The sequence below is a fragment of the Leptonychotes weddellii genome, chromosome 16 (genome assembly GCF_054177405.1).
Source record: "Leptonychotes weddellii isolate Sample4059 chromosome 16, ASM5417740v2, whole genome shotgun sequence".
Lineage (NCBI taxonomy): Eukaryota > Metazoa > Chordata > Mammalia > Carnivora > Phocidae > Leptonychotes > Leptonychotes weddellii.
The window spans coordinates 39958766-39986760 of NC_138384.1; the positions used below are offsets into that span (position 1 = coordinate 39958766).

Below are 27995 nucleotides of genomic sequence, written 5' to 3' on the forward strand. Positions count from 1 at the left end.
GGAAAAGTAGATGTGGAGAAGCTAAGCCTGGGAGAAAAGAGATGGCATGAGGAAGAAAGAAGCCATGCTGGAAGAAGGTGGGCATGGGGCGGGGGGTGGGGAGAAGGCAGGGATGTCAGAGAAAGTGAAAATCGGTGCGTGAGGGTGCAGCGGATCCAGATGTGAGGGACGAAGAGGGGGGGATGAGGGTTGGGGGAACTCTGAATGGGAGAGTAGCCCTGCAGCCCACTGACTGTGTTGCCCCCGCCTCCCCACGCCCTCCAGGTACATGGTTCCGGTCCGAGCCGTGGTGATGGCCCGAGATGACTCCAGTGGGGGCTGGCTGCCTGTGGGGGGCGGGGGCCTCAGCCAGGTGAGCGTTTGTCGGGTCCGAGGGGCCAGGCCCGAGGGGGGGGCCCGCCAGGGGCACTACGTCATCCACGGGGAGCGCCTTCGGGACCAGAAAGTGAGCCACCCTGGGGCGTGGGGGTAGGGTGGGGACGGGGGAAGGAAGGGGATGGGGCTGGGAGTGCAGAGATGAGGTCAGGTCATCTCCCAGCCCAGAAGCAACCCCCGGGCGTGGGATGTAGTTGGAACTGAGTATCTGTCTTTCGGAGAACAACTGGGAGTTTTGAGAATATCTGGGGTATCGAGCAGGTCCTGTCCACTGCCATTGCCCAATGGGCCATCACAGCAGCCTCCTCCCCATTCTTGCCCTGCTTCTGCTCCATCCCCCAACCTCGGTCTGTTCCACAGGGGCCCTGCTAACAGCTGACTCAGATCATGTCCTTCCCTCTGCTCAGAACCCTCCTGGGGCTCCATCTTGCTCAGAGATCCTTACCAGGAGGCCCCACACCACTGGCCGCTGTCTGCTCTAAGTATATGGAGGCATTTGGCGGGGGACCATCTGGACGTGTCAAATAGGGTTTACAATCCTATATGTGGGTTCAGCAGGAATATTCTGGGCTGCTTGGCATGATTTGGAAGGCCAACGGTTGAAGTTTCAGCTGGGGGTGTAGTAGAAAGACTTGGATTGTTTGAAAAGGCTTGGGGGATGGCTTGCATTTCAGAGCAGGGGTCAGAAGGAACAACGTAGGGGGATTTGAACTGGTGTGATTTGGATATGGTGATGTTGGGCAAGGATGTGAGGAAGCGCCTAGGGTTGTTGGCCAGCATCTGAGGGGAAAGCTATGGGAGTTTGATAAGGATTTTGGGGTAGCATTTTGGGAGATTGTTGGGGCATCAGAAGGAGATGGACAGTAATATTTTGAGCTGCTCAGTAAAGTTTGGGGCATATTATTGAGTCAGAAGGAGGGACATGGGGTTATCAGAAGGGGGTATAGGAAAATAGAGGGATCAAGGGGCTTGGGGGAAATATTGGGGTATCAGAGGTGTGCTCAATAAAATTGGGAAGTGGTGTTGAGGTGTTGATCAGGGTTCAGGGGTACACCTAGGATTGACAAATGAAGTTTGTGGGATGCTGAGGTATGCAGATAGGCGGAGGGTGGAGAGGAAGTCACAGGCATGGTTGGAAGGGGGTGTCTGACCTGCCCCCCTCCTGCCCCCTCAGACCACCTTGGAGTGTACCCTGAGGCCAGGCTTGGTTTACAACAAAGTGAACCCCATCTTCCATCACTGGAGCCTGGGTGACTGCAAGTTTGGACTGACGTTCCAGAGTCCCGCAGAGGCTGATGAGTTCCAGAAGAGCCTGCTGGCCGCGCTGGCCACGCTGGGTCGAGGTGAGTGGCGCAGGTGGTGGGCACTGGAGGATGGGGTGGGAGGACTGGGAGAAGCTGGGGCCCAGGGAATTCACTGTCTGCCTCTCTCCCTGCCCCAGGCTCGCTTACCCCCTCTTCCTCCTCCTCTTCCTCCTCCCCTTCCCAGGACACCGCAGAGACTCCCTGCCCTCTGACGGTGAGTCTCCAGGATGCAGCTCTGCTGGGAGGGCAGGGGTTTATTTCTATTCTCCAAACATTCTTGAGCATCTCTTGTGTATCAGGCAGCATGCCACATGCTGGGGACACAAATTTGGGCCCAAACTATTAGTGTCAACTTCATGCCTGTTATCCTAGTTTTCTATTCTATTGTGAGTCACATATTCATTCAAGAGTATTTATTGAGCACCTGCAAATAAGTAGTGTTTTAGGCACTGGGGATACATCAGTGAACAAAACAAAGTCCCTTTCCTCATGGAGCTTCTATTCTAGCGTGGAAAGGCAGAAAATTAAAAAAAAAAAAAAAAAAAGGATAAGCCATATCTTTTATAGTGAACAAATTAATGACAAATCCCATCCTTCTAGTTACTCAGTGTACCAACCTTGAAGTCATCCTTGACTTTTGTCCTTTTTTATGCTCCTCATCTAATCTGTCATCAAATATTGGCTTCACCTTCAAAATGATTAGCATCTGCCTCCAACCTGGTGCTGTCCAACCTCATCTGCCAACCGGAACATCTCACCAACTTCTTATTGTCAACTGCCCCCCTCCTATTCCCTACTGTCTGGAAGTTCCCCACACACAGCCAGAGGGACCCTATTGGCATCTAAGATTGTGGCCATCCTTCCACTCAGAACCCTTCCAGGGTTCCATCTCACTCAGGGTAAAGGAGAAAGCATGTAAGATTCCATACCATTTGGCCCCCTCTTCTCCCTTTTGCTCACTCTGCTCCAGCCACACTAGCCTCCTCACTGTTACTCCAACATGGCAGGCACATTCCTGTCTCAGGGCCTTTGCACTAGCTGTCCCTTCTGTCTTGGAATACTCTTCTCCAAATTTCCACGTGGCTCATCCCCCTACTTCCTTCAGGGTTTTATACACATTTTGCTTTCATTGTGAGGCCCTTCCTGAGTAAGCTGTTCAAAACTGTGATGTCCTGATGCTCCCTATCCTGTTCTAATTTTTTCCCATCTTCTAAGATATTTCCTTATTTCCTTCCTATATAGACAGTTTTCTTTCTTTCTTTTTTTTTTTTAAGACTTTATTTGAGAGAGAGATAGCAAGACAGAGCATGAGCGCGGGGCGGGGGTGGGCAGGTGGGGAGAGGGAGAAGCAGGCTCTTTGCAGAGCAGGGAGCCTGACTTGGGGCTCAATCCCAGGACCCCAGGACCATGACCTGAGCTGAAGGCAGCCGCTTAACTGACTGAGCCACCCAGGCGCCCCAGTGTAGACAGCTTTCTTGTCTGTTAGTTTATTGCCTGTCTCCTGTGCTAGAGTGCTAGCTCCAGGAGGGCAAAGGATCTTTTGTTGCTTTCTTGCTGCATCTCCGAGACCTAAAACAGTGCCTGGTATACAGTAAATATGTGTTGAATACATTTATTGAATGAATAAATGCACATGATGTCAGATGCGATTTGGCATTTGCTGGGAACAGTGGGAGTTGCTGAGACTTCGAAGAACAAAACTGGTTCCCTGGGCAGAAAAGTGGGAATTGCAGGGTCGTGGGGGCGGTGGGTGGGGCTACAGAAATCGCGCAGACAGGTCCCACGTATTTGGTGCTTCTTCAAGGAAGATGCCGACTTCCCATGCTCCATCTACGTTCTTGCAATGGCCTTGCGTGAGCCTGGCACGCTGTGGGTGCTCAATGAATGTTTCCTGAAGATAGCAAATGGATGAAGTCAGAATGACCCCCCAGGTTACAGAAAAGAAACTGACGGTCTGAGAAGTGACTTTTCAGTTTGTAAAGGACAGGTGGTTTGGAAGGAACACCTTCCCGGTGGGTGGAGCTGCCCCAGTCAAGGTGTGGAGGTGGGAATGAGTCAGGAAGGTGGCTGACTGGCCAAGGGAGAAGGGTTCTGAGAAGGGAGAAAGATATTTGGATGTTTGGTAGGTCAGAGAGCTGAGCGGTTAAAGAAGAGGGGGTCCAGTAATAAAAACAGTAACCATTTCTAGCTCTTCCTGTAACTTCAGGCATGTGTTATACCCTTTACAGTGGGTCCTAACCACATCCTTATGAATAGACACTATTATGATCCCCGTTTTACAGAGAAGGAAACTGAGGCTCAAAGAGATGAGCTCACTTGCCGGAGGTCACACGACCAGTCAGTGGCAGAGCCGGGGCTAGCACCCAGGCCTGTCTGGCTGCAGAGCCCTCGCTCGCCATGGGAGGGGGTCTATGTGAGGGCATCCGCTGTGCCGGGGGTCCGGCTCTGAGGCCGCCACTCTCCCCCAGTCCCATGTGGACAGCGAGTCCTCCTCCAGTCACAGCCGCCAGGAGACGCCTCCCACTGCCCCGGCGGCCACTATCATTACCGTGGAGTCAGCTTCTGGCTTCGGGCCGGCTTCGTCACCCCAGCACCACCGCTCCTCTGCTCAGGTGCGACCTCCCACCTCCCGCGGAAGTCTGGGGCTGGTGGTGGGGGAGGAAGTGGGGCAGGGTGCCGGGGTTCAGAAGGAGGTGGGAGCTGAGACCCCAGAAGGGCAAGAGACCGCAAACAGATTCTAGGGGATGGTTGGCTTGAATTCGTGGCAGTGATGGTGGGGAGAGTGTTTGGGGACTGAGGTTCCCCGGAGGGTTGGTGAGGGCTTTCCCCATGTCTTGGAGATTTTGGAAAGTTCTGAGTTCTGAATTCAGAGGGGCGTGGGGGACGACTTGGACAATGCTTCGAGTATATTAGGGAGTTTTTCGTACGTGTGGAAGGAATTCTTTAGACTGCTTAATTCATTGGGAGGGGAATGGGCTCCAAGGGGGTTAACGCTCCTTGGGGACTGGATTCCTGCGTCCTGAAGGACATGGCTGGGGTCCCGAGCTCCCGGACCTGGGAGTAGAGGGGACTGGGTGCTGGGACTTCCTGGATCTTGAGAGGGGACAGGGCTGAGGGTCTGGATCACTGGGGCTTTAAGGTGTGGGCTTGGTGCCTGGATTCTTTGGCCTGTTCTTGGATTTGAGAGGATTGGGCTGGGGCCTTGGAAGTCTGTGTGCCGAAGCCAGGCACTCAGGATCCCAGGACAGCTTCCTAGGATGAAGGAGGCCTGAAGTCTGGGTCTTTGGATTCTCGTTGAGACTGGGATGGGTTGTGGTGGAGCGTGGGGGATCACAGACCCTGCTAACCTGTTCTGTCCCTTCGTTCCACAGAGCTACCCTCCGCTCCTACCATTCACGGGGATTCCGGAGCCCTCAGAGCCCCTGGCCGGGGCAGGGGGCCCGGGCTGGGGCGGCCGTGGCTATGAGGATTACCGGCGCGCCGGGCCGCCCGCGCCCCTCGCCCTGTCCACCTGCGTCGTGCGCTTCGCCAAGACCGGCGCGTTGAGGGGCGCAGCCCTGGGGCCCCCCGCCGCACTACCCGTCCCTCTCTCCGAGGCTGCGCCCCCAGCGCCCCCCGCTCGCCCACCCCCGGGCCCCGGCCCTGCCCCTGCGCCCGCCAAAGCTTCCCCCGAGGCGGAGGAGGCGGCGCGCTGCGTCCACTGCCGGGCGCTCTTCCGTCGCCGCGCGGACGGGCGCGGTGGTCGCTGCGCGGAAGCCCCGGACCCGGGTCGCCTGCTGGTGCGTCGGCTCAGTTGCCTGTGGTGCGCCGAGAGCTTGCTCTACCACTGCCTGTCGGACGCCGAGGGCGACTTCTCGGACCCGTGCGCCTGCGAGCCGGGCCACCCGCGCCCCGCCGCGCGCTGGGCCGCGCTGGCCGCGCTCTCCCTGGCGGTGCCCTGCCTCTGCTGCTACGCGCCCCTGCGTGCGTGCCACTGGGTCGCGGCGCGATGCGGCTGCGCCGGCTGCGGGGGTCGCCACGAGGAGGCGGCGCGGTGAGGACGGCCTGGTGGGTCCGGTAGCTGCACCGAGGACCCCAAATTGAGGGTCCAGGACCCTGGACTCCGTTCGGACCCCCACACCCAAACCTAGGCACACCCGGAACTTGGAGCTTGAGTTTGGATTGAGAGACCCCAGACCTGGAACCTGGACCCCAAATCTAGGACTGAGAGACCCCAGACCCAGCTTCATTGGGATGTCTGTCCAAGAGGTCCCAGGCATCCTGAGTTCTGGTGTCCCCATCCTGCCACCAACCCCCCCTCCCTGACCTAGACTGAGGAGACTCCAGGCATCCCCAAACTCTTCACCTCAGGCAGGCTGGGGAGCACATGTATCCCTGAGAGACGCAGGGTCCGAACCCTGACTCCCTGTTCAAATAACCAACCCAGACCCCATCATGCCTGACACCATGAGCCCTCAGATTACAGTGAGTCAGGAGTTGCCAATACCTGACCCTGCCTGCATATAATTACTCCCAGATTCTGAGACCATAGAACCCAGATTCACCCCAAATGGTCCTTGAATGCTCACCTAAAACTTGGGGCACCCATATCTGAGATATTCTTGTAGCCCCCAGGACCCTGGAGGCACCAAACCCTCTTAAGATGCCCCGAGTCCATAGGTATGCCCAAACAGATGTTCTCTGACCAAAATGACTTGCGAGACCCATCTCCGAGCCTCCCCCTATCCTCCCCACCAAGATCTAGATGTCAGACTTCAGGATGCTCTGGGAACCAGGGATCAAAGACCTCTGTAGACCCACTCACCCCAAGCCAGTGTTCCCAGAGCTTTGGATCTCATATATAGGACTCTGAGGTGCCTAGTACTCCAGATGTGGTACTGAAGACCACCCACACCTTAGGGCCCAAGGCACTGGTCTCAAGTCCTCAGATAACCCTCTTTCAAAATCCCTTAGACTTGGATTTCAAGCCCCAGAATGGCCTGGAATCTTTGGCTGCTTTGTACCCACAGATCCCCAATCCCCTCAAGGCTGGAAGCTCAGCTTCCAGATGATGGGATGTTCATGGCAACCCAGACCTCTCACCCCTTGGCCCCCAGCTCCTGAATGACCCCGAGGTGCTTTGGGAACACTGGTTCCAAGATCCCAAGGTGCCATTGGTCCCCCAAATTCAGGGCTTAAGCCTACACAACATTGGGATTGTCCCTGACTCAAGACCTTGGTCCCTTCATACCAGAGACAACTGAGGTGCTCCAGGACCAAAGCACCTTCAGATCCCAGATTTCTTTGGACCCAGACCTCTTAAGCCTGATATTCCCTGAGACCTACTGCCCTTGAATTCTGCTGTCCATAAGCCCCTGAAACCCCAAGGTCCCAGACCTCTGATTTCAAGCCCCAAGGACCCCAGCCCAAGCCCCCAGCATCTCACAGAACTACTCCTTTACTAGGGTAAAAAACAACCAAAAAACCCATCATCTCGAGCTCATGTTCCTGGATTCCAGGAGCACCCCAGAGCTCCCCACACCCATCTCTAGGACCTAGCATTGTCATAGATGATTGTGCAGGCTGTTCACTAAGCAAAGACACAACTCAAGGTGGGGGTGTGGCTGGAATTCACACCACACTCGGCTGGCTGCACTGTGCACAGAGTCACTTTTTAGGCTAGCTATGGCTCTACACACACACACACACACACACACACACACACACACACACACACTCCCCTTGCGCTCTGTCCCAAGCCCAACCTTAAGCCCCAGCCCTAGTCCAAGTTTTTTATGTTTTGCCCTGTTCACTCCTTCCCCTCCATCTCAGAGTTGGGGGTTGCTTTGTAAAATTTGGAAGCCGTTTTCATGGCCCTCTGTGATGCCAGTCTCTTTTCCCTGAGTGGAATGGGACTTTTGGGGTACCTCAGGTCTGATGGCCTGAAGCAGAGGATTAAGGTCTTGGATCAAGACAATCTCAATGCTGTATGGGTTTGGGACCCGCATGTGGTCCCAAGCATCTGGAAATGTGCACTTACCTTTCTTCATTACCCAGACTTGGATGGCCTTGTAGGGGTTCAAGGGATAGGTCAAGGGGGTCAGAGGGCTAGATCCTCTGTCACTTCCTTTAAATTATTAACTATTACATCCGGAACCTGTGAGATTCCGCTCTCCCAACCAGACCCTGGGATGGGTGAGAGAAAAGGGGGATGTCCCTCCCATCCCCACTCTGCCCAGCTCTCGTCACTGTCAGACCCACCAGAGCTGAGGGCGGAGGGACCGGGGGCTGGGGTGGCCTGGGTCCCCATCCCCCTCTCTGTGCCTCGGTCTCCTCCCTTCCGTGGTGGGCGGGGGGAAGCTCCATTCTTAACCTACCTCGTTTTGGGGAGGGGTGGGACGGGGACCAGAGTGCTGTAAGGTGCTGTGGGATCTGCGGATGAAGCGGTGGGAGCTGGGGAAGGTTCCCCTGGCCCCCACCTCCCAGCACCGCCTCTCCCAGGTCTCCCAGTCCTGCTCCCTGCTGATACCCACCTCTGATCCATGATTACTCTTCATCACCCCCAAATCAGGGGTGCATGGAGGGCTGACCCTGGGAGCCAGGAAGACCTCAGACCCTGGAGCCCCCAGGCCCAATTTCCCAGCTGCTTGCCCCTCAGATTGGATGCTTGGCCCCCAGACTTGGGGGAGGCACCCCGACATTTATCTTCCTGATCTTGATTCCAAGCCAGTCTGTGACCTCAATATTGTTATCGTCAGTGCAGGCTGCCGTGGCGGGGGAGGATGGGGGCCAAAGACCCAGCCTTGTCATTGGGGGAGGGGGCATGAGATATTCGCTCCAAGAAATGTCTGTGACAAAGTCTCAGCCTGTGTCCTTTATTTGCATTGATGCACCCCATCCAGTCACCTTCCTGAACCACCAAACCAGGCTCCTACCCAATTTGTCCTTTCTCCTTCACATCCTTTAGTCCCAAGCAGACCCTCCAGCTGAGTTTTATACATTCAGTCACTCAAGTACACTTACTAAACCCCCATCATATGCCAGGCCCTGTTCTTGGCACCAAGGGTAAAGTAGCGAACAGAACAGACAAAATCCTTTCCCACGAGCAGCTTATGAACTTTACAACGAAGGAGACAATAAATGACATGTTAGAAATGATATGCCCTATAGAGAAAAGTAAAGTGGAGATGGGGGATACAGTCATTTTTAGCCAGGGTCATCAGGGAGGCCTCACTGAGGAGCCGGCATTTGAATAAAGCCTTGAGGGAGGTGAGAGAGCCCTGTGGATGTCTGCAGGAAGAACATTCTAGGTAAAGGGGAACTGTCCATGCGAGGCCCTGAGGGAAGAGCATGTCTAGGTAAGTTTGAGGGACATCAAGGGAGTGAGTGTCTGGAGGGGAGGAGGCAGGGAGGAAGGTATTTAGGGGATGAGGGCAAAGAGATGACAAGGCAGATCTGTGGGTCCTTGAGAGCCATTGCATGGATTTTGCTGGTTACCCTGAGTGAGCTAGAGATACGGGAAGGTTCCAAGCGTGGGAGGGCTGTGACCTGACTCAGGTATTTACACATTACCTCTGGCTGCCTGTAGGGAACAGACGCTGGGGTTGGGTGGCTGGGTAGGTCGCAGGGAGGAGGCTGCTGTGATGGTCCAGGGGGAGACAAGAGTACAGGAGATCAGGGTGAGAACAGTGGAGGCAGGGAGAAGTGAGCAAGATAATGGATCTACTTTGAAGGTAGAATCCACAGATTTTTTTTTTTAAGATTTTATTTATTTATTTGACAGAGAGAGAGCGAGAGAGGGAACACAAGCAGGGGGAGTGGGAGAGGGAGAAGCAGGCTTCCCGCTGAGCAGGGAGCCTGATCCCAGGACCCTGAGATCATGACCTGAGCCGAAGACAGACGCTTAACGACTGAGCCACCCAGGCACCCCTAGAATCCACAAATTTAGATAAAGAGTTTACAAAGAAGAAAGAAATCAGGCTGGGATTCCAAGGTTTTGACTTGAGCAATTTTAATGTTTTATTAAGGTCAACAAATGGTCCCAGTACCCAGCCTTGGGGAGGCAGCACTATGGAAGATTATTTTAACAACAGCAACCAAAACAGTAGCAGTACTAACAGCGGTAATAGGTTAAGTAATTAAAAGCATGGACTTTGGAATCAGATGTGAATTTGAGTCCTGGCACCACCACACATTCACTCTGACTTATCCTGTCTGAACCTCCGTTTCTCCTCCCTAAAACGGATCTAAGATACTTAGCCTAGTAGCACACACAAAATGCTCAATATATGTTATTAACTGAGAACCCCTATATGTCTACTAAACACTTACATACAGGACTCTCAACCTCACAGCTCTTAAAAAGTACGTTTTATCCCCATTATACAGATACGAAGCAATTTGGCAGGGACACAGAGGTGGTGAGTGGTGGAGTCAAGCCCTAACCCTTGTTTGCCTAACTCCCACGGTGCAATCTCTTAATCACGACAGTATATTGCACCTGCTCCCTCTCCAAGGCCTAGGGGGAAAGAGGGGTGAAGGCCCAACTGGTGCATTGCGATCGATCGATGAGGAGGACGGGTGTGTGTAAGGGGGCGAGCCGGGCTTCCTGAGGCCCTGACGTAATTCCAACCCTATGTTGGAAAGGAGGAAATAAGTTTCTGCATTTGGAGCGGAGCTGGGAGAACACTTGGTCTAGGGTGCTTCAAGAGTAGAGGGCATCCGAGGGAGGCTGAGAAAAAGAAAACCCAGTTTCTAAGTCGCAACAATAGCGACACCCGCTGGCCTGTCGCGACAGCTGGGATCCTGAATGCACGCGCCGGATTTACAGAGCCGGGGGTTTTCCCGGGTCTGGACGGGGTTACCCGAACCGCGGCGCTCTAGCTCTCCGCGCCGGAGGACCTGGGGGCGGGTTCTGCTGCCTCCTGCACCAATCGGGGCGCCGAAGGCCCTTAGGGGCTGATTGGTCGCAGCCGCCGCAGGGCGGGGACCGCGCACGCCGCTCCTGGGGCGGGGCCTCCCGCCGGCCGGCAGGGGGCGCGCGCCTGGAAAAGAGACGACGCTTTCATGGAGGGGGCCGCTGTGGCCCGGGACCTGCTGGCCTTGGGGTAAGGGGAAGGGGGTGTGGCTGGGGGAGGGGGTGGGGATGCGGGAAGAGACAGGTTTGCCCTCAGAAATTGCTATTGGCCTTCCCAACCCCCTCCCGCTGCCTCGGCCCCGCCACAGGTATGAGGGCTTCTCGGGGGCGCCGTCGCTGGGCACCTCGTGTCCAGACTTCAGGGCGCTGTGCGCGCGGCTGGCGGCGGAGCTGGCGACTTTGGGCGCCCTGGAGCGGGAGCGAGGGGAGAGCGCGGAGGCGCTGAGAGCCGACGACGGTACGTGTGGAGCGGGCGGCCCGGAGGGGTGGGGTCGCGGGGGTCGCCGCCGCGCCCTGACTTCTCCGGCCTCCTGCAGGCCCCGGCGCCGAGGAGGAATTCCTGCGACAGTTGGCCGGCCTGCTGCAGGAGTTGCACTGCCCCGACCGCACGCTCTGCGGCGGCGATGGCGCGGCGGCGTTGCGGGAGCCCGGCGCGTGCCTGCGCCTGCTGCGTAAGCCCGGGATGCGGAAGTGGGCGAGGCTACGGCCTCCAGAGGGGCGGGCTCAGCATATTCAAGTGGAGCCAGGGTTCGCCCCCCGGGGGGCGTGGTCAGAATTGAGGCGCGCGAGAGGGTTCGAGGTGGGTGGGGTTCGAATTTTGACGGAGTGTCTTGAAGTTCAAGTGGGTTGGATGTGATGTAGACGGCCAGGTGGTCCCGATTAGGCGGGGTTCGAAGTCCGAGCAGGGGACCGTGTCTCGAAGTGGGTGGAGCTTATTCTGGAGGTAGAGGCAGGGTTCTAGGTGGGCGGAACTAGAAGGCCGGAGTATTGGAAGCCTGGAGGTTTTGAAGCAGATGGGGGGCTTTTTGACCCCGGTGGGTGGGGTGGTAGCCTTCCTTGATTGCAACGCTCCCTTTCCCTTTTAGGCTTTCTCTGCTCGGAGCTCCAGGCTGCCCGCCTTCTCCGTTTGTACCACCGGCTGGATCCCAGCCCCGCCCCGCCCTGTGGAGAAGGGGCAGAGGGGGTAGCTGGCATGGTCCAGGAACTGGTCCTTACCCTCCAAGCTCTGGGGCTGCCCAGACCGACGCCTGGGACCGCCGCCAGCCGGCTGCTGTGGGAGTTGCATGACAAGGTAGAGAGCTGGCGTCCTTTCAGCACCGGGGCCACCCCACTTTCCTTGTAGGGGGAGAGTCCTTTCTCCAAAAGCGGTTCTGGCCCGAGTGCCCGGGGATGTTTTCCTAGAGCTGTGGCCACCATTCTTGATTCCGAGGCCTGGGTCCCCTGGGCCATGCGGGAACTGGAATCCACGGAGAGTACATCTGGTTTCTGCCCGGTCAACCTCAGACTCCCTTCTCCCATCAGATCTCTGAGCTGCTGCCTTCCCTGCCCCCAGGGTTCCTGCAGCCCCTCCTCACCTTCCCGCTGGACGCACCCAGATGGGTAAGACTATGTATGGCTGTATGAGAACAGCATCCTCCCCAGAGATGGGAGTGAGGGGAACCCCTGGCATGACTGAGACCTTTTCCCCAGGAGGCATTGGACTCTCTGTGCCAAAGGCTGGGAGATCAGTACTGCTGCTGCCGCTGCCTGCTCCTGAAACGCCTGGACCTCACAACATCTTCTTTCTACTGGAGTGATCGGGCAGAGGTGTGGGAAAAGGACTTGGGCAGGAGCAGGGAGGCCCAGTTGTGGGGGTTACCACTACAGGAAGGAACAACAAGGGCAAGGAATATGACCTTATAGCAGGTTCTTAGACTCTTGTAAGGCTTGGGGCTCTAGAATTTCAGGACCTCGAGGGCATTCTAGAATCTAGAGGTCCAGAGCATTCTAGAATTCCTAGCTCTGAGCTGGGAGTATCTCCAGAGCTGTAGCTCTTATTTAGAGATGCGGGACGTGAGGCCCTAAGTGGAGAGAGAGATGCTTCCAAGAGGACAGATCCCACCTGGAGGGCTCTTGGCCACCTTCTCCATGCCCCTCTCCCCAGGCCCAAGGAGAAGCCATGAAGGCAGTGCTGATCCCACTTCGAGAGGCTCTGACCCCAGAATCAGATGTCTCTGTTGCACACGTCCTGGCTGCCCGAGCAGACCTGTCTCATCTTGTCCCAGCCACCAGTAAGGCTGCCCGCCGAGGGACCTGCTGTGCCATCAACAAGGTGGGCGCCTGGGAGTGGGGAAGGGCCCCTCCGTCCTTGGCCTTCAAACTTGGCTCTCTGGTCCCCTTGTTCATTTCTCTTCCCTGATGCGCAAGTCTGATCAACTCTCAGGTACTTATGGGCAACGTGCCAGACCGGGGGGGCCGTCCAAATGAGCTGGAGGCTCCCATGCCCAGCTGGCAGAGCAGAAGAGAGGATGGAGGTGGGCAGAAGGCAGGCCGCCAGAACTGGGGTCGCAAGAAGAAGAAGAAGTAAAGGGGGACTGGTGGTTCGGGGGGGGGGTTCTCTGTGACATGCTAATGCCATTGGTAATCCGTGGGGAGTCACTTTGAGCTTCTCTTGGTATCTGGCTCCCAGGCCCCACATCCCCTGCTCCTAAGGTCCCAAATGTCCTCCCCCCATCCACCACTCAACAACAAGGACCATGTTCTCTGGAAAATAAATTTAATTTATGACAGCTATAGGACCTATCTCTGGGGGGTCAGGGGTGCTCAGGTTTGCGGAGGGGTAAGGGTGTCTTTGTCCCCTGGGTCTCAACAGACCCCTGTTGCTCTGACCCTCATAGTCCTCTGCTCTTTAGCAACACATCTTTCCCTTCCTGTGGGCACAGGGAAGAAGACATGCAGGCATTGGACAAAGAGTTCTCAGGTACCCACCATGTGCTAGCCCTGTTCTTGGCACTAGGGATACAGCAGTGAAAAAACATAGATCATAAAACCCCTGCTCTTCTGGAGTTGACAATTTCTGGTGAAGAGGAGCAGACATTCAACAAGATAAATAGGTAAAAAGTATAGTTTGTTCGATGGGTAAATGACTTTGGAGAAAAACAAGGTAGGAGCAGGACTGGGGGGTGGATTGCAACTTTGAGTATGGTCAGAGGGGCCTCCCTGAGAAGGCGACATTAGACCTAAGTCCCAAAGAGGGAGCCATGTGGGCCTCTGGAAGAGCATTCTGGGCAGAGGGAACTGCCAGTGCAAAGGCCCTGAGGTAGGAGTATTTTCGGCATGTTCAGGGACCATAGAGGCCAGTGTAGCTGAAGCAGGATGAGTAAGGGGGTGAGTGGTGGTAGGTGAGGTCAGAGAGGTGATGGAAACAGATTGTGGGAGGTGGGCCGCAGTGAGGACTCTGGCTTTTCCCCTGGGTGAGAGGGAGGCATGGAAGGGCTCTGAGCAGGGGAGAGACTCAGGTGTTCACAGGCTCCCTGTTCCACCCCTACTCTAGCCTTCTGTCCTGTCTCTAGAACCCCAGAGTTAGGAATATAAGTGCCCAGCCTATCCCCTCCCCGGCCTGTCCCGTGCTGTCAGTGTAGCGTACTGGTAAGGAGCTTCCATTTTAGAGGCAGACAGAAGGCCTTGGACTTGAGTCCTGCCTCCAACACTTAGGGGCTCTGCCACCTTGGAGAGCAGCTTAACCTCTCTGGGCCTCAGCTTCTTCGTCTGTAAAATGGAGATGTAAGGAGTTGGTGGGATGATACTTAAGTCTAGACGTATCCAACATGAAACCGCAGATACGAAGTTCGGGGAAATGGGAGTACAGGTTGTGGCCACTCTGAGGCAAAGGAAGAAAATAACTTTCCGAGTAAGAGATGATGAACTCTTCACTGAAGGTGGTGTGGATGGGAAGGCAGAGGTGCCTTTGGGGGTCCTGCTGGAGGCCGAATAACAGGACTTGGGACTGACTCTGGGGGAGGTGAGAGACAACAGACCAAGCGGGGTCTAGGAATTCAGCTTGGAGGACTGGGCGGGCGGTGAGGCCGTCGTTGGGAGGGGCACCTGGAAGGAGGAAGACACTGGGTCACGTGGGGAGGATGTGGTGTCTAGGAGTCCGGGCACTGCCCCACCCAGACTATGTTCAGTAGATGAATGAAAATTCCTCTGGACGTTCTGGTTTTTTAATTCAATCTGAAGGTCTCTACCTTTGAACAGTAAAATTTACTCCACTGACACCAATTATAGCTCTTGATGTATTTGGCCTTGTCCTTGCCGTTTTCTTCTTTTTCCTTTTTTCTCCTTAAAATCCTTTTTCTGTTCTACTATTGGCTACCCCCCTTCCCACTCCAATGTATTGAAAATTTTATTTTTCTATCAATGTTACAAATTAACCAGGGTCTGTACCCTCCTGCCCACACAATTGAGGACTCTTGCACCTTTTTACTTTCCTATGCTTCCCCAAATCTGCCTGGGTTCCCCCAAGCAAATGGCCTGGTCTCCCCTGTATCCAGTTGATGGTGGGGGGCAGTTCTCCTTACCGTCTCTGGTTCCCAGGAAGGGTGTGGGGGCTCTGTCTGGGTCCAAGCATGGCAAAGGTGGCACCCTGTCTCAGGTTCCAGGGATAGTGTGTAGGAGAGATTGTCTTCCAAGCCTTTTTGTGGGGTGATAGATGAGAGGGGTGTGGGTATGATGGGAAGGGCCTCATGACCTTGGACTTATATCCCCAACCATCAGGCCCCCTTCCCAGGACTGCCACTCCCTGGGTCTTACCACAGCTGGCGTGGGGAACCGGTGTGGGTGGGATGGGGGCTCCAGGGGGGCTCATGTCGCCCTTGGCCCCTGGCCTCTTCTTACACTCCACCTTCACACGGTCCCTACAGTGTTTGTGGCAACACAGCCCACAATCTGGGGGAAGGTCAGCAGTTAGTGGTCAGAGGCCCAGCCTGCGCACCCCTTCATCCGGCCTGTACGTGCTGGACTCCCTCCCCACCACCGAGGCCTCACTCACCCCGACAGCGGTAGCCTTGCTTGGTGACGCCCCAGAGCTGGGAAGAGAAAGCAGAATTGGTGACATAGGCTAGGGGAGAGAGGGCTGTGGATGGGGCTGGGGTTGGTCTCCGGGAGTGTAGAAACCATCTGGTTTGGGAAATTCTCAAGGCTGGAGGCTTAAGTGGGGACTAAAGGAACTTGGGGTTATTGTAAGTTTGGGGAGTCATCTAGGATATTAGAATTAGATAAAATCTGGAATTAATGAACTATAAATTCTGTGGGCAGGGATAGTCTCTGTTGTGTCTTCTGCTGTGCGCGCCTCTCCCCAGCCCTCAAGTCTAGAGCAGCCTGGCACTGGAGCTTTCTGTGAATAGGACGTGAGTGAAAAAGTGGGTTTGGGAAGTGGTCCAAGGTTCGTGAATTAGTCTTGGTTTGGAGATTGAGAGATCTGTCCGTTATCCAGAGTTTGAGGATGCCTTGAATTTGAAAATTATCCAGGGTTTGAATGATCTGGAGTCTAAAGACTTGGAAATGGATTCTGTTTGGAGATAATCCACCCAGGTTTGTAGATTAGGGTTTTAGGTATCCATAGTTTGGCAGTGATCCAGGATGGAGATCATCTGGGATTTGGGTACTATCTAGATTCTGGGTATATCCAGTGTTTAGGGTTTATATGGGATGTGGGGATTATTTGAGACTAGGGGATTTTCTGGAATTTGGTGATCATCTGGGGCTTGGGGACTGGGAGCCCTCCAGGGCAGGGCTGGCCTTCTCAACCCAGGCTGTGAGGAGTCAGGACCCGGGACTCTCCAGGGGAGATGGGCCCTGATAGAGGGGCAGGGTGCTCACAAAACCACTGCAGCTATCACAGAAGGTGGGCTTGCGGAAGGTGACCTCCTGGAAGTTGTGCAGGAAGGCCAGGCCCAGCTTGGAGCAGATGGCACTGGCCCGGAGCAGGTAGCCTGTCAGCTCTTCTCGGCTGTAGGAGCCATTCCTAGGGGCAGAGATTTCACCTTAGTGTGAATGGCCCCTTTCTCCCAGGAGTCCCGGCAGCCCCAGCATCCTCCCATCCTCATCTTTGGGGGACCTAGAAGTCAGGAGTACTTACCCCTGGCGGGGGGGTGGGTGAAGCCCATGGCAGGCGAAGGGGAAGTTGCCTGAGAGTCGCTCAAAGTCCTCCTGAGAGATGGTTCCTTGGCCTTCAGGGTCATAATTCTTGAACACAGACTTCAGAGGAGTATGGGAAGGAGAGAGTAAGGCCAAACCATGATCGTCAAGGTCTTAGATCTCCTCTGGGTCAGGACTGTACAGATACATTCCTTCCTGGCCCCCAGTGGCCAGGCCACAGTCCCCTCCTTACCTCCACCAGCTGCTCCACGTGCCGACCCAGGGTGGCCCTGTCGGGCTTGGGTGTCACGCCAGGGGCCCACTCCACCACCAGGGGCGCTTTGAAGGGGGAGGGTGGCTGGGGCAGGGACAGAGGGGCGCAGTTAGTACATGGGCTTGGGCTGGTGGGCAGGGGTCAGGGGTCAGTTCTCACCAGACTCTTGGGACAGCGGGGCTCGCGGGCGTAAGAAAGCTCATAGATCTCATCCTCCGTGTAGAAGAGATCCAGGGAAAGCTGGGGGATGGGGGGGGGGAGGGCGTTACAGATTCTCATCTCCATCCTCCTACCTATAGCCTGCACCCTGCCTGGATCCCCACTTTCATCCTCTTCCCAAAGCCCTTCTTCTCTGGGGACTCCTAGGCTCCTCTCTCCCACCGAGCCACCATTCCGTCTCCACACCCCCGTTCCCTAGTCCAGAAATGCCATCTTCTCACTGAGACTTTTTTTGGGTCCTGTTTAAAATTGTAAACCCCTATTACTTTCTTTGCTGGTTTCTACTTTAGTTTTCACTATTAGCACTTATCCTCCGAAAGACCATATGATTTATTCATTTACTTTGTTTTATTGGCTGTCTCCCCTACTGGGAAGTCAGCCCCACAAGAATAGCAGTTCTTTTTTTTCCTGACGTGCTGACTGCTGTGAGCCTAAGTGCCTAAAGTAGTGTTTGGCTCACAGCGGGTGCTCGATAAATATTTGGGCTCGATGGCCTTCTAGAATCAGCAAAGCACAGAGCCTTGGGCACCAATCATCTTAGGGCAAGGCCAGCTTCACAGGCAGGCCCCACACTTGGAAGGGACCCACTTCATTTAATGCCCTGCTGTCACCGTCTTGAAATTATGAAGAATTTTGAACAAGGAGCCCCACATTTTCATTTTGCATGGGGCACTGCGAATTATGTAGCTGGTCCTGTCTTGGGGTCCGAAAATCAGTCTTAGACTCCATGGCCTTTAGAATCCCAGTCTCTCTCAATTTCTAGCTCCATGGGCAGGGCAGGAGGATACATATATAAAATTATATTATAAACAGCATACAGCCAGAATCCCACACTGCCAGTGTGAGGACGTAGCGTGGTGGTTAACATATGTTAACACACAGGTTCTGAGGCTGGCCTGCTTGGGTTCAAATCTGGGCTTTACTGCCGTGGGACAGCAGACCAGTGACTTCACCTTGTGGGCCTCAGTTTCGCAATCTGTAGAATGGGCACGACAAGGATGCGGATCCCCCCCGCACCCAGGACCCCAAATCTCTACAGCCTGCAGGTTCAGTCCCCGCGCACCCCGCACCCCGGGCAGGGCGGCTCACCGTGAGCAGGTGCAGCAGGTCCTCGCTGGCGCTGCACGGCGGGTGCTGCCTCTGGAGGGCCGCCAGCTCCTCCAGCCGCAGGTAGAGGCTGTTGAGTTTGGGTAGGTGCAGGCGGCCGTCAGGCAACCTGTCGGGCTGTGCCTCGTGCAGGGACACCAGGTCTTTGAGGTGCACGCCCAATACGGGCAGCCGGAAGCCCGTGCAGTCAGCCCAGGTGCGGCGGTAGCACGCATAGTTGTTGTGGGCAGCAAGCAGCTCAGACAGCTCTAGCAGGGCCTGTGCGTGAGGGCGTATCATGGGGGGCGGGGCATGGGATGGGGGAGGCCAGGTCTGCTCCCTTAGCCCCCTGGAGGGGGTATCCTGGCAGCCTCCCGTTTGGGTTCCGGACTCCCAGGGGCCCAGTGGCATTTGGGACATCGACCTAAGCCCCTCCGTGTCCCACATTGGCCTCAGCATCCCCCCCAAACTGCTCTTCCTTTTGGGTCCCCATCTCAGGAAAGCTCCATATCCCCCATTCCCCAGGCTAGAGGGATTTTTTTTTCCAAAACTGAAATCTGATTATGGGTGCTGTCATCATTACCAAACCTTTCCTAGCTCCCCATTGCCCTCTGGATAAAGCCCAGACACCTTAGTTCGGCCTGCAAGTCTCAACAGGATCTTCCCCTGGGCATCTCCAGCCTTATTTCCAGCCAGATTCTGACTTCACACACTAGACTCATGAATAACTCACTCTCCTCATACACTTCCCGGGACAGTCCTAACCTATGCTCTTCCCATGGGTGGCCTAAATTTGGTGTCCTTAGGGGCATCATTTCAGTCCCCACCTGGTTCTCTGCTACCATCTCTCTCATCTGTCTCCCTCCAGTCCTGCTCAGGACTGGAAACAGAGAGGGCAGAGGGGTCAGCATGATGCGTGCATGGTTGAAGAGGCAGGAAGAAAGGCAGAGGAGGACAGTCTGGGGTTCTCTCCCATTTGGAGGAGCAAGGTCTCCAGGTGGCTCCAGGGCCCCTGGGTAGGAATGGAGGGGATGGGGAAAAAGTGTGGCGGTTCAGGATGACTGATGGCTGGAACTTTGGGGAGAATAGTGGGGGCTCACCTTGGTGCTGTCAGGGCTCAGGTGAGCGTGGGAGTCCTTGAGTCTGGAGATGGCACTGTGACACAGGCCCCCCGTGACGGCCATCAGTGTGTTGAAATTCTGTAGCTGGTGGAGCCTCTAGGAAGGGAGGGCGATACACAGATGGTGGTTATCACATGCAGGATAGGCAAAGTGGGGGTCCCCATGACTGCATCCCAGTTGAATGGGGGTGTCAGGCATGTGGGTATGGGCCACTGTGAGCATCAGGTGAGCGGTGTCAGGCAGGAGTGGGCCACAAGGAGGTATATGGGCATTACATGGGGGGGTCAGGCAGGTGATAGACTGATGTGAGGTCAGAAAAAAGGTGGGGGCGTAGTCAGGCGAGTGTGAGGAGTTAGGTTTGGGGACTAGATAGGTGTGGGGGATTCAGACAGATGTCAGGTGACAGGCACCTGGGGGTCAGACTGCTCTGAGAGTCAGGTGAGCCCGGGCTCTGGGCCGGAGTTAGGAGCCGGGCAGAGGTGAATGGGGCCAGAGGGAAATGGAAGGGTTGGCAGGACAAGAGAGACAAGTGTGGAGTCAGCAGGGCACTGGGGACAACTGCCTCATCCCCCCCTTTTTCAAGTTTGCCGGGCAGAGGTTGCTGTGGGGGGGAGGTGGGGGTGGAACCAGAAAGGAATGGAAGACACTCTGACCGGGAGACCCCTGGGCAGACAGTGGAACCTCTAAGTCCGCGGGGGCGGCACAGGCTACGAGAGGAAGGGCGTGGCCTGCGAAGAAGTACGCAAAGGCGTGGCCACGGTGGGGGAGGGAGGCTTCCCTTTTCTCCAGAAAGGAGAGAAGGTATCTATTTAGGGAAGGGGAAGAGAGAGGTTGTGACACAGTGGGGCTGGGCCAAGGAGAGACCTGACGTGATGGGGAGGGAGGCATGCAGTCTGTCCCGAAGGGACGGCTGGGGCCTAGAGACTGAGGTGGAGGGTGATGCAAACGTAGGGGCCTGCCAGAGACGCCTTCGCCGCCCTGTGGACAGAATATTCGGGCTTAGGGCTTGGGAGACGGGTCAAGGGGGGACGTCGTCAACAGCTACGTCTAGGACCAATTGGAGGGCAGGGCGGGTTCGGCGTGGTAGTATCAAGGCCAAAGAAGAAGTGCAGTCGCAGTCCCGGGTTAGAACCTCTGGACCAGGACCTCGGGGGCGGAGTCGGGGTGGGCGTGATGCGAAGGAGGTGGGGCCAGGGTGTGGATGACGTCACCGCCCGGGCTGGTCAGCTGCGGCGAGGGCCTGGCAGCTGGACCGGGTTGGGGGTGGGGGTCAGATAGCTGCGCGCGTCGGTTCCCTCAGCCCCTCTGGGCGGGCCTCACCTGTGCCACCTGGATGAACTTGTCCAGCACCTGCGCGCGCTGTGCCGGCCCGGGACGGCTCAGCACCATGACCTGCACCCAGCGGGACACACTGTTGCTGAGCCCTACGGATCCCTCCAGGGCCGGGCAGCCCCGCACGGAGCCCTGCAAAACGTAGCCCCGCAGGTCCTGGGGCTGGGGGTGAGGTGGGCGTCAGGGTGGGCAGTGGCGCGTCTGCCTTGCCCTCACACGCCCATCCCCCTAGCAGTTGTGACCTCTGAGGCCCTAGTCTGGCTGTCACATGTCTTTGACGTCACCGTGGCCCTCTCCCTCTGAAGAGAAATATTTAAATAAAGTCAGGCACTGTTCTGAGCCCTCTGTCATATTAACCAGTTTAATCCTCACATCAACTCTACCGAGTGAATACTAGACTCTACTATTCGCATTTTAGAGATGAGGCCGTTGAGGCACAGAGAGGATAATTTGCCCAGGGTCACACAGGTGTGAACCCAGTCTATCGCTCATAACTATATACCTGACTGGTATACAGTCAGCAAAAGGAAGGATGGCAAAGAAGGCATGAAAGCACTTTCTCTTTGTTCTGCTCAAGGAGTCAACATTCCACACCCACAGGTACTGCACCCTGTGTGCGTGTGTGTGAACAATCAGGAAATTTTCACACTAAGGAACCGGATCACTGCCTTCCCTTGAAGTGGTGGTGGCAATAGCTAATACTTATATATCGGTTGAAGCATATGAAATTATCATTTGGGTAGGTAAAATATGGCAAAATATGGCCATTTCAAATCCTTCTACCAGGTAGCATTCACTCTGGAGCAGACACTGAACCTATAAGGTAGGAAGTGTTAAATTCCCCTTTTTACAGATAATGGAACTGAGGCACAGTGAACTTAAATGCTTCTTGAATAAATGAATAATTAATAAAATATTTTGAGCACTTACTATGGGCCACTGTGACAAGCATTTCTTTTTTTAAAGTAGGCTCCACACCCAATGTGGGGCTTGAACTCACGACCCTGATATCAAGACCTGAGATGAAGAGTCAGTCAGATGCTCAACTGACTGAGCCACCCATGCTCCCCCCGACAAGCATTTTTAAGTGGACATATTAATTTAATTCTCCCAACCATCTAATGAAGTATTATGACCTCCATTTTATAAATGAGAAATCTGAGTCCCAGAGAGGTTGAGAATCTAATTCAAAGTCACACAAATAAGGAAGGGCTGATGGATTTGAACCCAGGGGTTCTGTCCTCAGCCAGCTCAACTCATTTTCCCGAGCTTTCTAGCACCCATGTTGGAGAGTTTGAGATCCCTGCCTAATGTAGGGGTCGTCTGAGTCTTGCCAGGCTCCACCCCACTCCCAGCCATCCCCAGCTGGGGGAAGGGAGTCCTCACCGTGATGGCCTGGAAGGACCGGAACTCCAGATAAGTGAGATGCTGAGCCAGCTCCCCCGTCTCCAGGTGGTCGAAAAGCAAGGACACTTTGCGCTTTTTGCCTAGGCCTGGGCTGTTCATGGAGGGTGGGGGGCCAGGGCCACCCGGGCTCAGGCTGGGGGCAAAGAGGGGCAGGGTATTGGAGGGGTACAGGGTGGAGGATGTGGGGGTGAGGAGGGGGATGGCAGAATGGGGGTGGAGAGTGATTGACTCACAGGTTGGAGGAGTCTCCCAGGCTCCTCTGGGCAGAGGTGCCCTCCTGCTCCACAGTGGCCCAGAAGCGACCTATAACCTCTTCTAACTGAGGCTCTTGGTGTACCGTCTCAGGGTGTTGGGTCAGCCAGTATCTGAGGGTGGTTTAGAGATGGTGGGATGAGGCTGGGGGTGGGGAAGGTCTCTAAAAGGGGTCTCTTGGGCTGAGGAATCTCTAGGTACTGGACTAAGGGTCTCTGGAAGGTCAGGGTTGGAGAGGCACCAGCCTGGGGCTGTCTCTAGGAGTAGAACTGGGGGCCTCTAACCACAAGCTGGGGAATCAATGGGAGATAAACTGGGGGGATCTCTTGGAGGTGGAATTGCTAGGAAGCAGGATAGTGGGGGGCGGGTCTCAAGAACTAAGCTGGGGCCTCTGAGGGGTGAGATGTTTGGGCAACAAGGTGAGGGGGATCTTAAAAGTAAGGCCAGGGCATGTGGGGGGTTGGGGGACCAGAGCTGGAGGTCTCTGAGCATCAGCTGTGAGAGTGTCTCTAGGATCTGGTCATGGATCTCTAAGAGGTAAGGGTTCTAAGGAGCAGAACTGGGAGGGTCCTGGGAACCAAACCAAGGCTGTCTCAGAAGTGGTATTTGGGGGAGCAGGGCTTGGTGGGCCCGTGAGGAATCAGTCTGGGGAATCTCTGGGAGGTGTTTTTTGGGGGTAGGGAATAGGATGGGGGTCTTGGGTCATGGGAGTAGAGGTATGGGCCCAGCCCTACCTGACCAGGTGACAGATCTGCAGCCGCCTCTGCTCTTGTGTGTTCCCTGTGGCCTCCTGGTACTTGAGTTCTGGTCAAGGCTCTGATATCCAGCATCCCAGACCTGCCTGTTCACCCTGTCCCCATCTCCCAGACTCTCACGTCTCTGCCCTCTACCCTCCACCCCCTGCTCATGGCCCTGGGAGGATATAAGGTCAGCAGACGGGCAGCAAGGTGGGCAGAAGGCAGCACCCAGCTGTGCATGGTCAGTACCATGTTGAGAATGTGGTCCCCACGGCGCAGGCTGCCAGCTGAGTCTGGGGGGCGGGAGAAGGGGACTCTGTGTCGGAATGGCTCTTGGGCAAGAGACTGCACGGTCTCGAGCCCGTTGGATTGGCTGGTTCGAACTCCAGCTCTACCTGTTTCTCCCTGCATGAACTAGGGCAAGCAACTTGGCCTCCTGAGGGTGTCTCGGTTTCCTTGTCTGTACTGGGCATAGACCAGCACAGCACCTGGCAAGTCATGGTGTAGATGGAAATAGCATCAGACCTCCTCCCCCTCTGCATCTCAGGAAAAAGAAATGCACGTGTTTCTCTTATCCCAAATGTCGTGATTGAGATTCATTCCACACACCCTTGCTACCGTTTTATACGCGCCCCCACCCCCAAACAGGCCTAGAAAGAGGTGGCTGCTTTACCACCTTAGGACTAGGGAGGCTGGTCAGGGAAAGGGACACTCACCGAAGGACTGAATGCATTTCTCCAGCAGTTCGTCTTCGCTGCAGCCGCCCTCGTTCAGCATGCCCAGAGCCATGGAAGCCATGACCTTGCTGATTTCCCGGGGGCTGGGGCACGTCTTGTGGCGCCGGGCCTGTCGGGGCCGGCCCTGGCCCCCTGTCTTTCCTGGGCATTCCTGGTGGGACTTCCTATGGGCACACCCCCAAGGGAATCATGGGAACCCCGTCCTTCGGGCAGACCCCCAGAATTCTTCTTGACCCCAAAACCCCAAGGCATCATGGAAGAAAACTCCTGGAGTATTTCAGATCATGGGAACCTTCTCCTACAGGTAAACTCAAAGCGTTACTCCTGCCCCCTTCAGGAATCAGGGGAAAAGACTCTCAAGACCACCCTGAACCCCCAGAAAATCATGGAGAAGAAGACCCCCAGGATTACTAAGGACCCTCCAGGGAATCATAAGAACTCCTTCCTCCAGGCATTGACCCCAAATTCCCCTGCCTGTATAGTCCCAAGGCATTATGGAGACACTTTCTGTCGGCAGAACCCTGGGATGACTCTTGACCTCCCAGGGAATCAAGGGAGAAGACCACTTCCCCCACCCCTCCTACTCCTGCTCCCCCAGTCATGCCTGTCCTTCCCAGGTTCTGCCTTCAGAGAGATTCCTCAGAATTCCCCCTCTGTCCTCCAGTGCTGGTCCCTTCTTCCCCCAGCCCTCATGAAAGCAGCAGACCCCTGAGATTCCATCTGTCCCTCCTCCCTGAGCTGGACCCCCTACTACGGTGACAGGCCCCTCCTCCAAGCCAGTATTTTGGCAGGACCTGAGTCTTAGCCACCAGCCTGGGCCCCTAGGTTTGGAGAGAAGTTATGGGTGCAAAGTGGCCTCACCAGGGCTCTTCAGAGCTGGGCAGGGTCCCTGGGGTGAGGCAGCTTCAAGGAAAGTTTAAAAATAACCTCGCTCTGCCTTGTGCCTCCCTGAGGCTCGTGTTCCAATTGCGGAAAGAGGGTAATGGAGAGACAGGGATGGTGGAGGAAAAGAGAACAGAATCCAGGCTGAATGGGCTTGGCTTCCACAGGGGTAGACAAAATGGGATTAGAGAAATTTCTGTTGGCTGTGTGACTTTGTGCTAGTCACTTAATGTCTCTGGGCTTCAGTTTCCCCACATGAAAAATGAGAATCATCCTTGGACCTTCCCTAGGAATTTATTATGAACATTCAATGCCTTGCTCTTCAAAAGTGCTAAATAAGGGACTTAGTTTGGGGCGCCTGGGTGGCTCAGTTAAGCATCTGCCTTTGGGCTCAGGTCGTGATCTCAGGGCCCTGGGATCGAGCCCCGCATGGAGCCTGCTCAGTGAAGAGTCTGCTTCTCCCTCTCCTTCTGCCCCTTCACCCACTCGTGCACGCTCTCTCTCTCTGTCTCAAATAAATAAATAGAATCTTTAAAAAAAATAAATAAGGGACTTAGTTTGCTCAGGCTGTTAAGTGGCCAGAGAAGGGAAAGTTGAACTCGAGATACAGAGAAAGTGATGGGGCAAACTAGAAGCCAGGCCTGGAGTACGGAGTGAAAGCAGAAGTGGGGAGACCCTCATCACAAGGGCACTGCCATGTCCTGGCGCATCCTAAGGATTCAGGGGATCAGTCCTGAGTGTTCTTGAGCTGGCATTTACTGAGTACTGAATATATGCTGGGCAGAGGCCTGAGTACCTGTCTAGTTCAGTGGTTCTCAAAGCATGGTCCAACTGGTATCACCAGCATCACCTGGAAACCCGATAGAAATACAAATTCTCAGGTCCCACCAGAGACCTACAGGATCAGAAACTTTGGAGGTGGGGCCCAGCCATCTGTGTGTGTGTGTTTTAAGATTTTTTACTTTTAAGTAATCTCTGTTCCCATCGTGGGGCTCGAACTCACAACCCTGAGATCAAGAGTTGCCTGCTTCGGGGCGCCTGGGTGGCTCAGTTGGTTAAGCGACTGCCTTCGGCTCAGGTCATGATCCTGGAGTCCCGGGATCGAGTCCCGCATCGGGCTCCCTGCTCGGCGGGGAGTCTGCTTTTCCCTCTGACCCTCCCCCCCCTCATGTGCTCTCTCTCATTCTCTCTCTTTCAAATAAATAAATAAATAAATCTTAAAAAAAAAAAAAAAAGAGTCGCCTGCTCCACCTGCTGAGCCCGCCAGGCGCCCCAACAATCTGGGTTTTACAAGCCCTCCAGGGGGTTCCGATGCATGCTCAAGCTTAAGAACCACTGGTCTAGACAGTCTCACTGAGGACTTCCCAGCCCCTCTGAGGAGGGACTATGATTATTCTATTAACAGAGGAAGAAACTGGGGCACGGAGCAATTAAGTGACTTACCTAAGGTCACACAGCCAGAAAAATGTGGCAGTCAGGCCTCCACCACTAAATTGCTGGGTATTATGGGGAGGGGACCCCTTTGCCCATCAGAGACATGCCAGAGGAGGCTGGAGGAGCGACCTAGGCTAGGGACTCAGCCACCATCGCCCCGGTGAGGACAGGAAAGCAAGCTTGTCCAGGTCATGGGAAGCCTGTTCCAGAAGCTGCGAGGCCCTTACCTGTGGACCATCTGTTCTCCGTAGTGCCTGGAGCGGCCAGGAGGGGTTTAAGAAGCAGGAGAGCCGCCCTGCCCTGCGTCACACTCCCCTCCCCGGGGCAGGGCCCTGCAGGAGCCTGGAGTTTCCAGTCCAGGGGCAGGGGGCAGCAAGAGAGCGACTGTGATAGGACACCAAGAAGAGCCCAGGGAGGACAGAGACACCCAATCTAGGGAGCAAGGAGGAGTGGGGGTGGGGCAGAAGGGGATACAGAGCAGCTGAAACTCCAGAGACAGCGAGGACGAGCCCCAGATGCTCAAACACACAGCCCCGGCCCTAGCAGCTCTGGACTCCCTGAAGTACTGTTCACTTGGAGCCCTCTGCTCCTGCCCCTGGAGCCCGACCCTCTGCCAGCAGCCTTAGTACTCCCCAGCCTTCCCGCGCAGCCAGAGGCCCCGGGCTTAGGGCGCTGCCGGTCTCCTTGGGGAGGATCCTCTCACCTCTTGCTGTCTTTCCTGTTCATGTTTCCTGGTCGGGGGAGGGGGTCTTGCAAGAGTCTGGCTCAGTTCTTCCCCCACCCCAAGTGCTCCAGCTTCTTAGCCCCTTGGGAGCTTGGGCCTCCTCGGTGCTTGGGAAGGAAAGAGGAACTGCCCCTCCCCACCCAGCCCCAGGCCAGGGGGAAGGAAGAGGCTGGGGAGAGACCAAAGGTCCCCCCTCCCCCACATGGGGATCCCTTCAGGCTGAGGTTTCCGGTGCTGCTGGCCCCCACCCCCAGTCGCCCAGTAGGCTCTCTCTCTATCTCCCCCATCTATTGGTCTCTAGACCCGTGATTCTCCGTTCTGTCACTGCTGTACTTCAATGAGACTAGGTTTTGTGTGTTTTTTTTTTAAATATGCCTATTATGACACATTTATGTAAAAACATGTACTCAGAAAGTCTATATTTCTATAAGGATATATTCATGTATCTAATACACAAAGGTTTGAATGGAAAGTCACAAGACATAATACTTTGTATATTTCTTCTTATATTTCTTTTATTCCTGGTTTCATTTTAATAATACCATTTGTATCCCAGAAAACATTTTCACTTTATTATATTTGTTGTAACAAACCCTTACGTAGTGCTTACTGTGTACCACACAATGTTCTAAGAGCTTTTAAAATATTAACTCATTTCATCATCACACAATCTTAAAGACTGTTCTCTTATTATGAAAAACATCATAGATGGAGGTAAACCCTCTGGGGGCCCCTTCCCCCCTTAGGCAGGGGCGACCAATATCACATACTGTTGGGTTTCATTTGATCTGTAGGCTGTGCGTTTGTTTAGGTCCATAAATACGTGCTCAAAGAAACGCAGACATTTCTTTTGAGTATGTGTGCTTTTTTTTTTCTTTTCCTTAAATGTGTCATGCTTGTCATTTGTAAGTTGATGACCAAAAACACAAATCCTAAGTGTTTAGGTTGATGAGTTGTGATAAACTGAGCGTATCTCCGTGACAGTGACAAAATCGAGAAACAACGTTTCCATCCTGCCCAAACTCCCCTGCACAAGCTCCATCCCAGTCCTGCCTCCCAGAAGTTGCCACTAGCCTGATTTCTAGCAGGGTAGTTTTG

At 55.0% G+C, this 27995-nt stretch overlaps 3 protein-coding genes across 23 annotated transcripts in view; 2 read left to right on the plus strand and 1 right to left on the minus strand.

The window, feature by feature from the left end:
- Nucleotides 1-9023, plus strand: part of SPRED3 (sprouty related EVH1 domain containing 3) — an 11943-nt gene extending 2920 nt beyond the window's left edge. For 2 of the 14 annotated variants that reach the window (XM_081806822.1, XM_081806834.1), the window contains exons 2-6: nt 265-445; nt 1550-1718; nt 1817-1893; nt 4148-4291; nt 5051-9023. In XM_081806822.1, coding sequence (XP_081662948.1) covers nt 269-445; nt 1550-1718; nt 1817-1893; nt 4148-4291; nt 5051-5716 — 1233 coding nt within the window. In that variant the 5' untranslated portion in view covers nt 265-268 and the 3' untranslated portion in view covers nt 5717-9023. Of the gene's footprint in view, nt 1-6; nt 78-264; nt 446-481; nt 858-1549; nt 1719-1816; nt 1894-4147; nt 4292-5050 lie in introns of those variants that run through there. The other 12 variants (XM_081806824.1, XM_081806823.1, XM_081806832.1 and 9 more) reach the window with 10 other exon arrangements.
- Nucleotides 9024-10642: 1619 nt separating this feature from the next.
- Nucleotides 10643-26410, plus strand: FAM98C (family with sequence similarity 98 member C). Of its 4 annotated transcripts, none has more exons than XM_081806819.1 (8): nt 10643-10765; nt 10884-11032; nt 11112-11246; nt 11661-11866; nt 12097-12174; nt 12265-12381; nt 12719-12886; nt 24195-25772. In XM_081806819.1, the coding sequence occupies exons 1-8, from the start codon at nt 10725-10727 to the stop codon at nt 24567-24569; spliced, it is 1269 nt and encodes a 422-aa protein (XP_081662945.1). In that variant the 5' UTR covers nt 10643-10724; the 3' UTR covers nt 24570-25772. The 4 variants fall into 4 exon arrangements, with proteins under 4 accessions (XP_081662945.1, XP_081662946.1, XP_081662947.1 ...); XM_006739410.3 differs by lacking the exon at nt 24195-25772 and adding an exon at nt 12998-13343 and having other exon boundaries at nt 10644-10765; XM_081806820.1 differs by lacking the exon at nt 12265-12381 and having other exon boundaries at nt 24195-26410.
- Nucleotides 13314-27011, minus strand: RASGRP4 (RAS guanyl releasing protein 4). 5 transcript variants are annotated; one of them, XM_081806816.1, is made up of 17 exons: nt 26877-27011; nt 23837-24021; nt 23308-23413; nt 23118-23180; nt 22365-22496; nt 22111-22222; nt 20713-20886; nt 19372-19488; nt 18275-18550; nt 17126-17206; nt 16946-17050; nt 16694-16812; nt 16435-16579; nt 15605-15641; nt 15367-15501; nt 15135-15247; nt 13314-14658 (listed from the first exon to the last, which is right to left on the minus strand). In XM_081806816.1, exons 1-17 carry the CDS (start codon nt 26897-26899, stop codon nt 14602-14604), a joined length of 1980 nt encoding a protein of 659 aa, XP_081662942.1. In that variant the 5' UTR covers nt 26900-27011; the 3' UTR covers nt 13314-14601. The 5 variants fall into 5 exon arrangements, with proteins under 5 accessions (XP_081662942.1, XP_081662943.1, XP_030890466.1 ...); XM_081806817.1 differs by having other exon boundaries at nt 18275-18343; nt 22111-22264; XM_031034606.2 differs by having other exon boundaries at nt 22111-22264.
- Nucleotides 27012-27995: the final 984 nt, after the last annotated feature.